Source organism: Gymnogyps californianus, chromosome 18, assembly GCF_018139145.2.
Source record: "Gymnogyps californianus isolate 813 chromosome 18, ASM1813914v2, whole genome shotgun sequence".
Classification (NCBI taxonomy): domain Eukaryota; kingdom Metazoa; phylum Chordata; class Aves; order Accipitriformes; family Cathartidae; genus Gymnogyps; species Gymnogyps californianus.
The window spans coordinates 1,103,885-1,120,989 of NC_059488.1; the positions used below are offsets into that span (position 1 = coordinate 1,103,885).

A 17,105-nucleotide genomic window follows, 5' to 3' on the forward strand; every position below is an offset into this window, starting at 1 on the left:
CCCCGAGAGGGCTTTGGAGAGGCGCGGGGTGCGAGGGACTGCCCGCCAGCGTGGCTCGGAGCAGTCGCCTCCCCGCTCTCCCCCTGCAGCTCTGCCCAGGGAAAGCCCCTGCCACCACCCCTCCTCTCGCCTCAGGCCGGCTTGTGTTGTGTCTCCAGGCAGAGGGGCCCTGGCTGAGGTGTGCACAGACTGGGCAGACGCATCCTAACAGTCCCACTGTCATTAACGGAGCTCATGACGATGAGTTTCATAATTTCTACTGAAGGTTTGTTGAAATCGCTCATGTGCTTAATTCCTGGGCAAGTGCTGTCAACCCAGGAAAACAAGCAGTGAACAGTGCACCCAGCTCAGCCTCCCATGGGAGACGACACAGCCTGCTCCACTGCCGTGCCTCCCCTTCACAGGCAGCAATGGCAAAGCCTCTACGAGAGATGGGCCACAAGAATCCCCCCCCGGGGCTATTCTATCCTGGTCATACTGAAGGCACATGTGAAAAGATGGGAGAAAAAGCTCCCTCCGCTGTAACATGTGGGACCGCAAGAAGCACACAGCAAAGATCACGTTCAAGCCCTAAATGAATGCAGTGGGCAAAGCTGCAAGCTGGAAAACAAAACCCAATGTTACAAGTCAAGGATCATAAATGATTACGATTTCCAAGCCATTTTGAAGTGTTTCATATTCATCCTAAATTGCATATACTGTATGTCACATTATCTAATAACATAACTACGTTTCAAAATATTCCATACATCTCTTGGAATCACGCTTGCATTGCTCTGAAAACCACAGCTGCAGAATGTCACAGCATTTCTGAATTTAAAATTTGCAACCTTAAGTAATGAACACTGTTTGCATTTAATTTCCTTATTTCTTAAAAATAATAAAAACAAATGATTGTGGGCTTGTGAATTTGTACATTTCTACTTGATTAACCTGCCTGATTAGATCACTTTTCTAGGCAACGATATTAATTTGGCACAACTTCATAAACTGAGAGGCCAGATCAGAAACCCTCAGTATGATATGCAAAACCTCAACAGTCAAAGCCCTGTATTTTTCCACAGCTGCTACTTGTTCGAATTACCACCTATCACTCAAGGAAAAAGCTAGCTATGGCACAATGGAGTTCTGCAAAATGCTGTCCTGGCATTCACAGACAACGGCATAAATAAACCATAAAAGATATGTACTATGCATGCACCAGGCCATTTCTGTCATTTAAACAGCTTTAAAAAGTACTTTAGTCAACAAGAATCAAGCAACACACAAAGGTTTAAGGAGCAGCCATTTCTGAACTGTGTTAAGAAATGTTGTTACTCTTAGTCATAAGACTGACTAAAGTCTCCACGAATTAAAAAAAAAAACCTAAAAATCCCCTAACAGCCCACTCTAAATCACCTTTGGGCTGAGACCAAGTAATTACAGCTTTAAAACAAAAGACCAATTTCTGAGAAAGTTGCAAAAGTAAGTGAGAGGAGGAAGGTCAGCAGGAAAGCTGGAAAATAAGCAAGTTAACTCCTGTGTCTCAAGTAACTTTCTGCATCTCCTACAAAAATCTGCTGCAGACTGGGAAATGTACACAGTAAAAAATGGATGCTTGGGATGCAGCACAGAGGGCAAAGGATCCCCCCCAAATCCTGTGATTTTTCAGTAGCAGATACTCATACAAATGAAACCCAACTTTCTTCAGCTCAGAAACACCATCTCTCCTCAGCAATGGTTATTTCGCTATTAATTTTCAACTTCTCACCTCAAAATCATTTCAGTCACAGAACTGCTCCAACTCAGACTCCAAAAATGTGCACTTTGGAAAAACGCATTTTTCCATGTTCACAATTTGAACGAGTCATCTTCCTTTTCATATTTTTGGAATTGAGCAGAACCCATTCTTGGAAAATATTAATCCGAAACTTTGAAAGCTTTGAGAAGTTTTTAACAATTGGTTAAACTAGAAACTTTGCCTGAAGAAAACAATCCTACTCTAGTGCATTTGGCATCTACACTGATGATGGTAGATCAGCCCCTCGGCTGGCACACCCATGCGGGAAGGTAATGGAGAGCTGATCGGTTCACAGGGAGGCAATGCAGCAACTAAATAATGTAAATAAATAATAAAGAAAAACAACTTGAGCAAAATCATCATTCAGCCCAGAAAAGCTTATCTGGAAACAGAGAACTTCCACCAATTATTAGGACAGAGGCGATATATCCTGCGAGGGTTAAACTTGAGCCTTGCTATTTTCTTTCATTTGCTTTCTGAAGAATTCTCCTTTGGGTAAAAATCTCCCTTGCTTGGCCTCAGCCCAGAGGTTTTTAAATTTACTGTTTGAAAGTCTAATAAAGTAATTTCAGCCATTTTTTTGAGTTATCAAAAAGTGAAATAATTTTCCTGACTCAAAACATGCAGATGTTTTGCTGCTCATGTCGCTTAAATACGACCCAACTGTACAAAACAAAACTTTCTAGCTGACTAACTCCAGAAGGCAATCCAAACCTTTTAATGACTTGAAAAACCCCACACAGCTAAACAAAAAGCACTGTAAGCAAAACATTTTTAAGGCCTGGGTTGCATGTAGGCGAAGCGGTAACGTTTGTCAGCGCCGATCGCTGGGACAGAGCCTTCCATCGCCACCAGGAATGTGGAGCCTTTCTGCTCCAGCTGAACTCCAGCAGCTCTGCGAGGAAGGAGCCGCGATCCTGCAGGGCTGCTCAACAGCTCACAAAGGAGCCTTTCAGCTCGACAACATAACTTTTTTTGTTGGGTTTCTTTTTTATTTTATTTGTGCGTTTCGGGGAGGCGAAGGGGAAGGAACGCAACCTGTTCATTTCTTCCTTGATAAAACGTAGCGAGTAAATTTCTTACCTACGTTTCTGAATTTTTGCAGAACCCTTTAGACAGGGTTTTCCATGCCTGCATCTCAGCTTTCAGAGCAAAGCAGAAAGGGAGCTTGCCCCTGCGAGGCAGCACGTCTTGAACAAGAGCTGCCTCAACCCTTTGCACTTGCAAACTTCCAGGAGATCAGTCGCTCCCTGAAATTCTCCAGCCAATGCTGAGCACCACAGGGAAGGCTCAAGAAACTAAGAAAATGCCCCATTTTCCAATAAGAAACCACCCGTTCCTGAAGGCAGACAAGAAAAAAGATCAGCCTAAAGTACACAGGTCACCTCCAACACAGCTTCTCTACCATGGAGATCTAGAGAGGAGGCAGGTGCAGTTATAAAAAAAAAAAATCTAGGAAATGTCTCCCAAAAATGATCGTTACAAAGAAAAATGTGATGCTGCCAGTGCGAGAATCTTAATGTGGAACGGAACAGCTCAAAGGATGAGAAGAAATTTAAGTTTTGCACAGGGCAAAACAAGCGGCTGACAACGAAGGACTGACTGCAAGGGCAGACAGGGTGACAGACCTCCCGCCCGCCCTGGCCACCAGCCGTAAGCCCCAGGCTCCCCGCTACAGCTCCAAACTGGACATCGAGATGCACAAAAACCAGCTTAGAAATAACCCAGTTTAAAGCAGGGACAACTCGAGCCCTCCAAACCTCCCATCCCGGGGACAGAAGTTGTGTCACTGAATGGTGACAGTCGGGCTGGCTAGACAGATGGTTTTTTCACTTGTTCTGCCCCAAAGGTCCAAACCAGATCAACCCAATTACTATCTGCTCTTGCATGGGCTGAATCTTTTGCATCACCAGCTCTGTCCATCTGCAGGACCAACCCGCAGCTTGGCCAAGGACCATTAGTGACACAGGAACAACACAAGAAAGCAAAATGCAGAGAGCTATTCAAGGGGAAGGGGTATATCCTTCCACAAACCACAAAAAGCAGGTATTTCTGCTTGAACGTCCAAAAAGCCCTAGAAGAAAGCACCTAAAGAGAAGAAAAGGGGCCTGAGTTTGCTCTAGCTACTCTGATGCTGAGCTGGTGAGTTTACCCAGGACCAGCCAAACCTTCAGGGAAAGGCAGATGTTACGTGGCTGATGGGTGGCCCAGACCTCGAGGAAACCACGGCTGACGCTCAGAAAATGCATCAGGCAAAGAGGGAATGCCAGGTCCTGCCACTGCAATACAACTCCTTCCTTGCCCAGCCAAAAAGAAATGACTAAAAGATTCAGGATCTGAGTTTCTGGCAGCTGATAATTGCACGTAATAGGCCAAGGGAGCTCAATTTTCAGTGCTTCGAGGACAAGCAGACCTAGGAGAGCTGGCTTGCCAGTGCCTTGGGGTTTTATCTGAGACACGGACTGAAGATACGCAGGGAGAACATGCAAGGTGCAGAATCACATCCTCAGTGTACGTGTAACCACCAAGTTATCTCACGTTTGTTATGGTGCAGTACCAGCCACTTCTTCTATATGAAACCTCAGGTATGCATGGCAATAAAAGCATCTTTCACAAAAATCTCTTTCAGTCCTGCAGTCTTATGCTATTTCCAGCACCGTTACTGGTACAGTTCCGTGTCAAATTCTCACTGGATAATATCACACAGGGCTTTCCTCTATATAATCCTCCCTTCTTCTTTCCTAACTATACATTACATGCACATTTAATGGCATGTTATTTCTCTGCAGACAGATACACTTCCTGACTGCTTTAACTGCCAGCTCAGGTTCTGTTTCTGGGAGAATCACATTTACAGACTGCATCAAGTTTTCAGTTTGATTTCTTGTTGAAGAGTGTACATGAGTAAATATCTCATTTTGATTTTTATTGTCTTAAGGCACTTCAAATGCACTTTAAATGTTACTGTTACATGCATCAATTTACAGCAACATAAAACAACATTTTCTAAGTTTCACATATATAAATTGTGCTTCTCCACCACTGATGTGAAAATTTCTAATAAATTTCCACATTCAAAATTTTTTAAATTTTCATCTTCTATAGCTACACATTAAAAAGGCTTTGGAAGCAAAAGGTAAAGTCATGTTTCCACTGAGTTCATGACAAAACTATGACTATCAATCGTACATGTGTGTGTTGATGCATCCAGACCATTTAATATATAGCTTGATTTCATGATCAAAATATAAATAAATGTATAAATACAAATCAATTGGATCACACACTAGGAGGTGACCTCATACTAATATAGCTCCTAAAATTCCAGCTGAATGAAGGATCTCATAGTGCTTGGGGAAGAGAAGTAAAATAAAAGCAATGCTTGTCCCAAATCTAAATACTGCAATTATTATTGCAAAATTATCGCAATGCTGTGATGCAACAGTAAAGCATTCTGCAGGTCAGCAAATAACTGCTGCTCACTTATTTTAGGGATTTTTTTCCTTAAACTGCAGAATGAAGTTACTTTGTAGTTACATTTAAAGGACTTCTAGGAATTTTGTTGGTATTTAGAAAGGAATACCAGCATTGAAAAACAATTCTGCATGTATCTAAGGATACAGAAGCAGCTCTGTGATGTTGAACAGCACACGAGAAATATGCAACCATGCAATTAAAGGATGTATTATGAGACTGTGAAAAACTGTGAGAAGTTAAGGATGCATGTTCACTTTTCAGCTGTGCATTTGCTGACTTCTGAGAGTTTACACATTTAAAATTTGATATTGCATTAGCCTTCATTATTCCTGGATTTTCAAACTTTTCACTGGGAGTTTCCTTTATGCTCCTTTAGACATTCCAGTCAATCGTTTTATTGAAGACCACGTGTGCTGATACTGCTAGTTACAGCTGAGGAGCTAAAGCAGATGCTCCTACAAGTCTGGCACACAGACTTCAGCGCTCAACTCAGGTGAAAGAAAATAAAACCACTGAAAGGCTCGTGAGCTCATTTCAGGTCCCTGTTGTTCAGTTGTTTCAGATACGTATTCCTCCAAATTATACAAACTACGCTAATTGTACAAAACACCAAGCAAAACTTCCACATTTCTGCAACTGAGCAACATCGAATTGGCCAGTCGTACAGAAAATTCAAATAAAGTCACTCCTGACTGAGCACCTCGGGGAGATGCCTACCCCTGCGGTGGTAACTACACTGCTGGCACGTGGTACCTGCCAGGAGAAACTCTTTGATTTGCAGCTCTCCCAATACACAGCAATGCCCCCCGAGAGTCCCGGGCAGTAAATACTGCACCAAACACAATAGCTGCTCCTGACCTCAGAAGAAGTATTGCTGGAGTAGAGAGCCACAAAGCTTAGACAGCCCCAAAGTTTATCCTATGAATGGGCCACCCGAAAGAAGCAGTATTGGTGAACAGAGAAGCAGCAGAGCCATCTTCAAGACCTTCCTGAAAATAGTCCCTGAACCTGAACGTTACCCCAGGATTCCCAAAGATTTGAGCAGGAGTGAGATACCTCTGTGTGCTCGCACATGGGTCTGGAAACAGTTGTAATACTTGTATTTCTTCCCACATATTCCACACTCGTAAGACCCTGAAAAACAAGACAGAAAAGTATACATCACCATATTAGATCAGGAAAAACAGCATCACCACATACTTATCCATAAACTGGGGACAAAAGAACGCAGTTTATAGCAAAGTAATTTTTGGAAGGTTCATGGAGATAAATGCAGGAAATCACTATCCCAGACTCAGTTCTTTTTTCAGCCTTATTTAAGATTCCTTGGCATATTACCCTGAACTTACATTTTCAGTATATCTTTTTAACTTTGCTAAAATGAAAGGGCCACTCTCAAAATAGCTTGACTTACAATTTTATAATAATGACTAATATTTCCTATGGACAGAAATAACCTTGAATTACTTTTCAGTAAGTTCCTGGTATATGGGAAAAAAAGCTTTTCAACTGAAAAAAGAAGGCAATATGTTATCTTGAGGCAAGGAGTTTTCAAAATTTCTCAAGGAATGCACAATGTACAAATTTCTCAAGAAACCCACAGAGATTTGGTAAATATCCACCCAGAGGAAACCGAATAGATACAAATAGAACTTTTGACCTTTTTAAGGAAAAGCACATGACCACAGTAGTCTCTCTTCTCAATTTGTGTCTCTAATTCCAGAAAACACACATCTGCAAACAGTCATTTGAAATGAAACCAGAGAAACAGAGCTGGGAGAATCATTTGTAATGATGAAATTATGCAGTGAATTTAGCCTCTTCTGTTTATTGGACAGGCAGACAGAAATTTCCTTAGATTTGTTATTTAAGTTGATTCAACCTTTTTTCCCCCCACTCCAACTTGGTGAATAGGCTTTAAATTCACCTTTCAAGCTCTCACTTGCAAAATGTACTGCATTTCGTAGCTGTCCATCAGCAGCTAAGTAACTGCGATCCTATCTGTGCTCTTCGGTAGGGCGAGAGCAGCACTTACTGGAAGAGGAGGTGGGAGAAAGAAGGGCTGAATATTATTTTGTGTGAACGTAGCATTTCATTTCTGTGGATGCTTCCTCACACAACCTTGAAACAATCTTTTCCTGACCATGCAAAAAAGTAAAACTCAGGGACAAGCTACAAACAAGAACAAAACATTCACATGCACATCCAAATAAATATTCCCAAACATCATTTTACAGCAATACTTACCCAGTACGACTCAAAGTGAGCTCTTTCCAGGAACAAAACCAACCGGTTTTTTTGAACACGCTATACTCATGTTCTTTTTTTCCCTTCCCATGCCCTATTGCTTACAGCTTGGGAAGAAAACAACCCTCCTTCCAGTTCATAACAGTGCTGAATTCCCTGTCCATCATTGTTAGCATCACTTGGGACTGTCTTTTGAGCTTGGGAGGCTACTTTGTCACTGATGCTGAAAGAGGCAATTCGCTACAGTCCAGTACACAAGAGTACACATCTGAAAAAATACTCTAAAATACTGATATTATAGTCAGTTGACTATGTCTGATCTGCTCCATAGCCTTTTAATTATTGTAGCTAGTTGTATTTTATATATAGATAGACATATATGGGACAGTCGTCACCCGTGGTCACTCCACACAGGCTTTTCTAAGTGAAATCCTGGGTATCAGCAAGTCAGTAGCATCTGCCAGCCCTCATTTTCCCTGCTCAAGGACTGATTATATTCATCGCCAACCTCCAAAATTCTTTCCTGAAAACTATTCCAGCTGGAGCCCCAAAGCAGCACCGCCAGAAGATGAGCGCACTCACCATCACGTGGGCCCTACCAACCAGTAACCCTGTGCAACAGCCGAGGCTCAGCTGTACCAACAGCAAAATGCGACTGACGCCCACCCATACCCCAAAACAGCGCTGCGGGCACAAAGAGCGCTGGGAAAACCGATAAAAACCAGTGAAGGACTCTAGGTTGAATTTTTTTTCCCATTTTTCTTATATTTCCCCCTTCCTCTGGAGATAGCCTATGGCACATAAATGCATTTGGTTGTGCAGAAGTTCTTCGAGAAGAGTATAACCTGTACAAGTAACTGCGTAGTGCCTTCCCTCTCCAATATGAAACCAAACCGGTGCTGCAGCCCTCATGCAAAGGGGCTGTGCCTGGAAAGCAAGGGCAGGAGCCGAAGGCAGGAGAGGGACTGGCGCGTTCCACGGCCAGTGCTTTTGTGTGGATGTCCTGAAGCACCCAGGTCTCAAGCGCAACCCGGGGAAGGCTGGAGTCATCTTCTTCAAGGGGGGTACCTCTACCCACCTCCTACGCGCGGACGGTAGAGCCCTGCCCCAGGAGGACAGCGACTTCGTGGAGGGTGTAAGGGAGGTGCATTACAGATCTGAAGTCCTGCAGGCACCGAGAGACAACTCAACAGCCACAACTGTGTACTCAGCACACAACGATTTGGGGGGCAAAGGCACAGATCCTCATATTAGAGAAAGGAGGGATGGCTTGCCACAATAAATGTGTTATTAGAGTGGAGGAAAGATGAAATGGGGGAAAAAAAAGGACACCGCTACGTGTTAAGGCCTTACAAAGAACGTGTCCATGTTGCCTTGGGCACTGCCACCGTGGTCATGGTTTATCTCAGACTTTGTCCACATCAGGATGTGTCATGCAGGTTAAAGCTGTTTGTAGTAGGAGGGGAGATGAGGAAGGTTTTTGGTTAGTTGGTGCGTTCAGTTTTGCCAGGCTTTTCCTGAGCCTCACAGCTGGAATTTGGGCAACACACCCGTTGCATCCAGAGCTTTCCCTTGCTCCCTGATCCCTGGTTAGACTTTCACACCCTTCCATCACATACCGGACGTGTATCTCAATGCATGGTCAAAAATCCAGGTCCCTGAATATCGATTTCGTGTATATCCAACGGGAGAGCCACGTTCCACTGCTTTTCCATCTAAATTGTGCAAAAAGAAATCAGAAAAAAGCCCTTAAAGTGGATGTATTTCCAAAGAGTAATGATGGCTGAAGACTATTAAAAATTTCCAAGACCCATCTGTCCCTGTGGCTTGCTAACAAGATGTCAGAGGTCACACAGAGTTCCTTAAGCCTTCTGCAGCACTATTTTATTTAGTATAACTAGGGAGAATCCAAAGTGCTCTTGAATTACGTATGCTGACCAGCTCAGCAACTGAGACATCAGCATCACGGCATGAATCAAGCATGTGCATGTAAGATTGGTAGTCTCAAAACAGAAGGATTCACTCTTCACTTTGTCTCAGAAACATTTCTGATTTAACGCATTACTTGAAAAATCCTCTCCAAAATGTTTCTCATAAAGCACGCATTACTTGAAAAATCCTCTCCAAAATGTTTCTTGTAAAGCACAGACCAGATTGAGTGCTTCAATAGTCTTGTATAAAACTTCTCCTGATCAGCTCGCAGATAACTCAGTCCTCCAAAATACAAATACTGACCTGATGGTATTCCCAACATTAGAAAATGATCCACATCAGCCACACAGTCTCTCCCCCTTTCTCCTGATTTACAATGCAAGTGCCATTTGCTTTTCCTCTCCTTGCTAGATAGCTTCATGGTGGACTTCTCTGCCTTTCTGCCCTGACACCCCTGCCCTGAGAAATGTTAGTATGTTGGAGCTCTTCAAAGGACCCTGGCCCACAGCCAGCACGTGAAGCTAGCAAGAAAAAAGAAGAAAAGTACAGGAAATATTGCATCTCGGAGCTGTGCAGGGTGAGAAACACACCACCTACGAGGCAGGGAGACCTGGTGGTACTGCGGGGGGGTACAGGTCGGTGGACAGGGAGGAAAGCAGGATCTGCAGCGGCAATATCAGTCTGCTGCTGACCGGACACAGGGATACAGCCAACTGCTCCGTTGGCTTTCTTTGCTTGGGATGCCCAAAGTGGGACCCCACGGGGCTTGCAAGACTTCTGTGGAAAAGCAGATGAAAGGGAAACGGTCCAAAACCACAAACACCAGCACCGGCTCTTCGGCTGGGGGACGGCAGCCATTGCCACCACCCACCCTGCTTCGCGGCATCCACTTTCAGCCATCGCGGGGTTTGGGCTGCTCCAAACGGATGGAAACAGAGTCTGGAGTAGTGCAAAGTGCAGGGAGAGACATGTGAATGTGTAACCGGGAGGCAGCATACACAAGGCCTAATTTGATGAAAACACTACAAGCGAGTAGCAGCAACTGAGCTGGGAATCCCTGTTACAAATTGCTCCAAGTAACAACTAAAAATATAAATATAGCACACTCCTGCAGGATATGTGTGACTCAGAAAAGAGACATAAATCTTCTAATGTGAATTTCAGCCAACTCCCCAAGCTGTCACTTGGAGCCACGTGTGCCCTGAAGCCTTCAGCGCTGTGGCCTCGACTCAGACAACTCATCCCCCATTTACCTGACCGTCCCCAGCACACCATGAAAGTCTGGGGGTTGGCATTTCCATGCGAAGGAGAGGGATTCATTTACTTCTGATTCACCACTTCATCCTGCGTCATGAATTATTATAAAAAATAACCACTTTTGACACCTCCAATCTCAGCCTCCCTGATGAAGGTGAATAAAACCCTACCAAAGCCTTGCCTTTCTGCACAGCTGAAGTGATGGAGATACAGGGCTACCAGAACACATCACAGAAAGGCTTCAGGGAGAAAAAGTCCTGGAAGTACCGGTGAGCAGCAGCAGAGAGCACGAAGCCTTTGCTCCAGAGGTAGGAGGCACCGGCATCTTAAGCTGTTCGCAATCTTGGGCTGTTCCAGAGCAGCAGCCGAAATCGCCAGTGAAGCAGCAGGCACGGGACGTTTCTTGTGCGAGTTACACAGATGTCTGCAGCGATGGAAATAGTGCCTGTCTGTGGTTTCTGCAGGGGGACGGAGGGGACCAGAAGAATTGACTGGGAGCCAGTTCAAGAAACCACAAGGAACTGATATCTGGGCACCACAGTCGGTCCACACAGAGCACAGTATTTGGTGGGCAAACAGAAAAGTTATTCAGAGCCACCTCCCCAACAAACAAGAGTTATGTGAATGGCGGATGAATAGGGGCACTTACAGGGCTCTTTTCACAAAGGAATCAGCCGCCAACTGCCAATCGCCTCAGGACCAAGTTGCCTTTAAAGAAACCCAGCACGAGGCTATAAAATAACAAATATGATGCACATTTCATTTGAAAAGGCCCTTCCAGATAGAGGTTCTCCAGTTTACTTTCTACGGCTTTCAACCACCACTTGTTAACTAGTAAGTGACTCTGTCCCTCTCCCCATGGTGCCTAGACACTGAATAGTGTCCCCCCTCACCCCAGCCTGTCCCCAGCGCTGTCCATAGGTATGACATGATGGTGTACATCCAAGTTAGCCAACAGCAAAAGCCCGTTCCCCACTTTGCACAACAATACAGTCAACTCAGGGGACATCATCTGCAGAACAGCTGCTGCTGCCCAGCCAGAAGCCATGGGGAGAAGAGGGTCCTACATGGCAGACACCCAATCTGCAGATGCTTTCATCAAGGGCTGGTGACCACGGCTGAAGGAGAAGCTCCTATTGCCTCCGATCAGCAGCAGTCTCTCCACCCATTCCTCCCTGGGGTGCCAGGGTCACCTCTGCATTTCAGGTTGCCCATGCAGTCATCAACCTCTCAAGAGCTGTCGGGGGACAAAAGCTCTGAATACATACAGAATATGTCCTCCAAATTGTAAAATCTTTAAGTTGGAACCAGTTATGGACTTCTTAGGCTTTCCCTAGATGTTTTGGTCCTGCATGAACAGCAGTGACCTCCCACCCTGCCGTTCTTAGTGGCTGTCCTACTGGGGAAGGGAGGACAGGCAGGACAATGATGCTCCCAATACAGTTGCCAGCTGATGACACCCTCCAGGGTTTCTTTCCAACAGCGTGGACAATGATCAAGCAAAAACCAGGAGAAAATCTAACATCAATACCTCTTTTCTCTCCCCCTCCAAGACAAACCAACCCCAACAGCAACACTGGGCAGCTCAAATTAGCCTTCTCCTTAGTCCCTAAAAGGAAACATGATCCAACTGCTCTTTCTTCTTTTTATCAGCAACTTCCTTTGGCTCTCAGAGTCACTGCTGGGACCTGCTCCATGTTGAAGCCAACAGAGGAGTCCCTTTAGCAAGAGTGGTACCTCTCCAGGATCCCGCAGAAAGCCCTTTCCCTGGAGCTGGAGGAGAGGACAGTCTGATGTTCACAGAAAAAAAGAAAAAGCTTCTTCTCATCACAGTTTGAGGTGGGGTGGGGATAGGAAGTACTGTTTTGGAAGTGGCACACCACAGCCAGCCAAGAGTCAAAATTATTCCCACAACGTTACTAGTAATCAGAAAAACAAACAGACAGCAACCTGTAAAACCTGTTTTTGAGCTAAACGTAATTATTTACGGAAAGCATCCACTTCCCTCAAAGCAACTCTCCTCAAAACATTTCAACTGTTTCTCAGGCTTTCCTCCTGATTGCCTCCTCATCTATGCCCAACATAACTACCACCAGCCCTAGGTTCACCATGAATTTTGCATGTGACTGATGGGCAAGTCATTTAACACGTCAAGAGAAAATAATAAGCTTTTTCTTACAGTTACCCTGATCTTGGTTGAGTCTTTAGGGGTGACCAGATGCAAATAGATAGCAAAAGTTAAAGATAGTCAATAATCCTGAGCCAGGACCCTGAGATTGATGTGCACCTTGGCTCTGGTCCCTCCAGCAGAGCCAAGCTTCCAGGAACAGCTCTCCAGAGCTTCGTTCCTCTCCCCACACCACGGACTCAGGGAACCGACTGATAAGGTGCGTTATCCCACAGCTTACCGAGCGTCTGCTGGTTGCGGACCCCACCTATGACCACGCAGATCTCCGCGGGCACATCTCCCGGCCCATCTTTTATGTTCTTCTTGGAATCTTTGGTGTCATCCTGCCAGATCACCTCTTCGATATAGTCATCTGGTACCTCTGTTTTCACTTTCACCTCAGTCATCATTCCAGCCTCTTCACTGGGTGAGGACTGAGATGTCACCGAATCGGAGCCCTCCGCTTTCGGGCTGCGCGGGCTCCTCTTCAAACACTCCCTGAATGGGGGGAAAAGAGGAGAAAACATGAATCCTCATTGTCAAGCACTCACCTTCGCATCACTAAGACCTAATTAAAGGTACTTTTGTTTCATGCAGTTTATTTAAAAAATAAATATGGGTAGGTATGCGTGTCTGTCATATATGGTAAGTAATTAAAATTTAACCAGATGAAAGTGATAAAACCGTTTGCCAGTAATGAAAATAACCTTAATCATCACAAACAATAGCAGCAGTCATAAACAGACTGGACCACTAAACAAGAGCACAGAATTTCACCTGGTTCCTAGCAGGCCAGGAGCACAACTCCAGCATTCCTGACATCAAATATTATGCCACGACTAGTCCATACATGCAGAGGAAACACCATATCCTCCTGACATTTTTAATTGGGAGCTATCTCCGCCCTTGTGCCCTTCTCCATGGGTTAATCTACCATCACATCCTCTCTTTTAACCCTTCAAAGCAACCTAACTCTCATCCTATGGTATTCGTATGGCCTTATTTAACATATATGGCTATGATCAAAGGGGATCATATGCAGTATAATGATATTTAGGGAGACTATGACATTATGGACAGATACAAGTATCAAAGATGACAGAGAAAGCATGATGGACGGGGAAAGGCAGAGGGAAGAAAGGAGGCATCCAGTGTATTTAGAAACAGATGAAGGAAATAGTATGTGTTTTCATCTTGGAAAGAGAAAGCTGGAAAGTCATGGGAGAAAACAATCTACATAAATAAATATTCAAAACCCCTTACGAAAAGGAAGGAAACTGGACCACCCAAAGCTGTAAAACAACATCAACAAGTGATATGGTGGCAAAAGGCAGAGGGATTTTGAGCACGACAGATGAGGACCAGGTAATAATCCAGAGTGTAGAGCCTTTTCCAAATGCACCATCCCACCACTCATTACGGGCTCCCTGTTTTTAAGACCGGTTATTAATAAATTCCAACATGCAATGCAAAGATAAAATAATTGCTGGTTCAGTCTGTGCAGAAATCAGAAGAACTAAATATATAACAATAGCTTAGACTACTCAGAAACAGATTTTAAAGACTGTGACATATTTAGAGTCATGTAAGCACCGGGAACAGACGAAGGTGTTTGAAAACCTTTTAAGCAGAAGTAATAGACATAATTAAGTGAAAAATAGGCTGAACTTATGGATGAGAGTTATTAGACCATGCGACAGAGAAGGAAACCCCATTGCTTGGAACATCATAGAAAGTCAGAACAAAGTATGAATTAAAATGTTAGAAAACTAACACCTGCAATGGTTTCTGATACTGATTATGGAGCTGGTAGAGAAAGCAAACTGCTGCAACTGAAGGTGAAAGCGCCCAGCGGGTAATCCTGGGAGGATGGAGATGAGAGGAGCAGATGAACGAAGAGAACAATCTTCTGCAATAATTACTGCACAACCTCCTACACAGACATGTAGTTGCTATTTCAAAATGGGTCAGTCACATCATATTGCCAGATATTTTATTATTCATCCCTTCATTCTCATTATGGAATGAAATGTACAATTAATTGCCCCTAAACAGTGAGAATTAGCCTTGACCTGCCTCCCCACTCATTCCCATCCTGCTCACACATATTCATACAGGGCTCCCAAAATCATACAGGGCTTTTACAAGTGAGAAAGATGAATTAAGACAGAGAAAATGTGGTTGAAAAGTGGACAATCTTTATGGTAATATTATTGGATGTCCAAAAGGTCCATCAATCTCACCCGACCACAGCGTGGCTGAGCACCCGTTCTAAAGCCAAGCGAAAGGGAGCAGCCAGGAGCACAAGTACAAAACACTCAGCAATCAGAAAAGGGTGGGACTAATTGCAAATCTATCAAACTGAGAAGGTGTGAACTGCAAAACACTGATAAAGGCAGCAAAAGCCATGGGGTGGAGGGAAAAAACCACCCCTCCTTCAGTGAGGACAGAGGAGGAAGATCAAAATCAATGCAGTATGATTCCCACTGGTAGGCAGAAAGGTGAAAGCAGTCAGTGAAAGCCAGCTTTGCACCTCCAGTGAAGGCAAAATGCCTCAGTTATAGATGGTACAGCAACCTGTACTTGCCAATCCTGGACAAAACAACATAAAAATCAATGCAGGAACCAAGTGATGTGGAATTAAAAGCTAATACAACTAGCACTGAGCCTAAGGATACGGCTTTCTGAGGAGATTATAAATCGGGTAAGAATATAAGAGACCTTCGATGGTGCCCGGCTTTGCATTGCATCACATTCGGATATAAAACAAATCAGCAGGACACGGCACGAAGCGAGCAACAGGCCATGTGCTGCAAGGCAAAATGCTGTCCTCAATGTATATTGCTCCCGAGTAGAGGTATTTCCACAGGGCTCCTGAAATGGTTGATGTGGGACAGATTTATTAATGGTCTGGAATTAAATTTAACATCGCTGTTGCTAAAAATTATGGGTGACCCATGGAGGGGTGGAGAGCAGTGACTGTGAAAGGGACACCAACACCAGTGGATCCATCACTCCATAAGCTGGCTCTGCCCAAGACGAGCAGTTGTAGCGTAGCCAAATGTGTCCAGGAACGTGGGTGCGCCCACGAACGGCACCCACGGTGCTCAGCCATGATACCAGCAGCCAGGTCACACTGCAGCTACACAGAGCCACGCTCTGACCTAAAGGACTAATGCAATTTTCAGATACACGTGCCCGAGATTGAAAAAGGAGGTAATTTTCTCCCTGTACAAAGCCGTGGTGAAGCCAGTCCCAGCGTGCTGCAGACGGACTGAGCGCCCTCGTTTTTAAAAGGTGATTAGAAAACCTGGAGATGGTTCAAAAAAGAGGCACTGAAATGGTTCAAGACTGGGAAAAGATACTTTATGACTTTGCGAGACCAAACAACTTCAATCTGTTTCTCATGCCAAAAGGAAGACTGAGAGATAATTTGATTGCAGCATATTATCATCTTCATGGGGAGAAAATACTGTCTTTCCTTAATTTGGCAGGGAGAGTAGAGTACGAGCTCATCGCTGGAAGCTGGAACCAGTTGAAATGAGGCATAAAATATTAGCACGGATGGTGGTCCACTGGAACAACCATTTTCCAAAGGATGTGCTCAGGGAGAACAAATCTATCCAAGTCTTCAAAACCCAGAGTATCCGTATCTGGCTGGCCCTGGGTTACTGGGCTCAGTACAGATGTGCACTGGCCAGACTTGGTAGCCTGAAGCTGTAGGAATATATAAATTATTAGACCAGACCCTCAAAAACTTCGCTCTTCACGCACACCTACTTTCTGGATCCATCTCTGCCAAGAAAGTAACGTCCCGGCTGGGCTGTCTGCTCTTAGGTGGGACCTAAACCTGCAAATATTAATTGAAAGCCCCATATGCCCTGACATTGCCCCATACCTTATAAGCCTGAGCTGGTATTTGGTATACAGAAGGACACCAGCCCCAAATATTTTAGCAACCGTCTTCTGCATGATTTCATAGTACAGAAGCCCTGCAAGGAGCCTGCTGATCCTCTCAAAAACAAAATAAGCAAAACCATAAAAAACAGCACCACTGGATTTTTACAACAATCTTATAACAATTTTACAATAAACAGAGACCTTCTCCATCTTCGAACGCTTTCTAGGAGAGATGAAGGCAGCAGCCAGGAGATGTACCCAGGTTAGAGAATGGGTACAGAGGCACCCACTGCAGGTGTCAGGGAGGTGAACCCACAGCGCCGCAATGCTCCCCATCGAGCACCC

At 44.5% G+C, this 17,105-nt stretch overlaps 1 protein-coding gene across 1 annotated transcript in view; it reads right to left on the reverse strand.

Moving 5' to 3' along the window:
- ZNF618 (zinc finger protein 618) overlaps positions 1-17,105 on the reverse strand; it is a 163,963-nt gene that overhangs the window by 63,841 nt on the left and 83,017 nt on the right. Inside the window, exons 3-5 of the mRNA XM_050907735.1 lie at positions 13,102-13,358; positions 9,124-9,219; positions 6,314-6,391 (exon numbers count right to left, since the gene is read on the reverse strand). Of these exons, the coding sequence (XP_050763692.1) occupies positions 6,314-6,391; positions 9,124-9,219; positions 13,102-13,358 (431 nt within the window). The remainder of the gene's footprint in view (positions 1-6,313; positions 6,392-9,123; positions 9,220-13,101; positions 13,359-17,105) is intronic.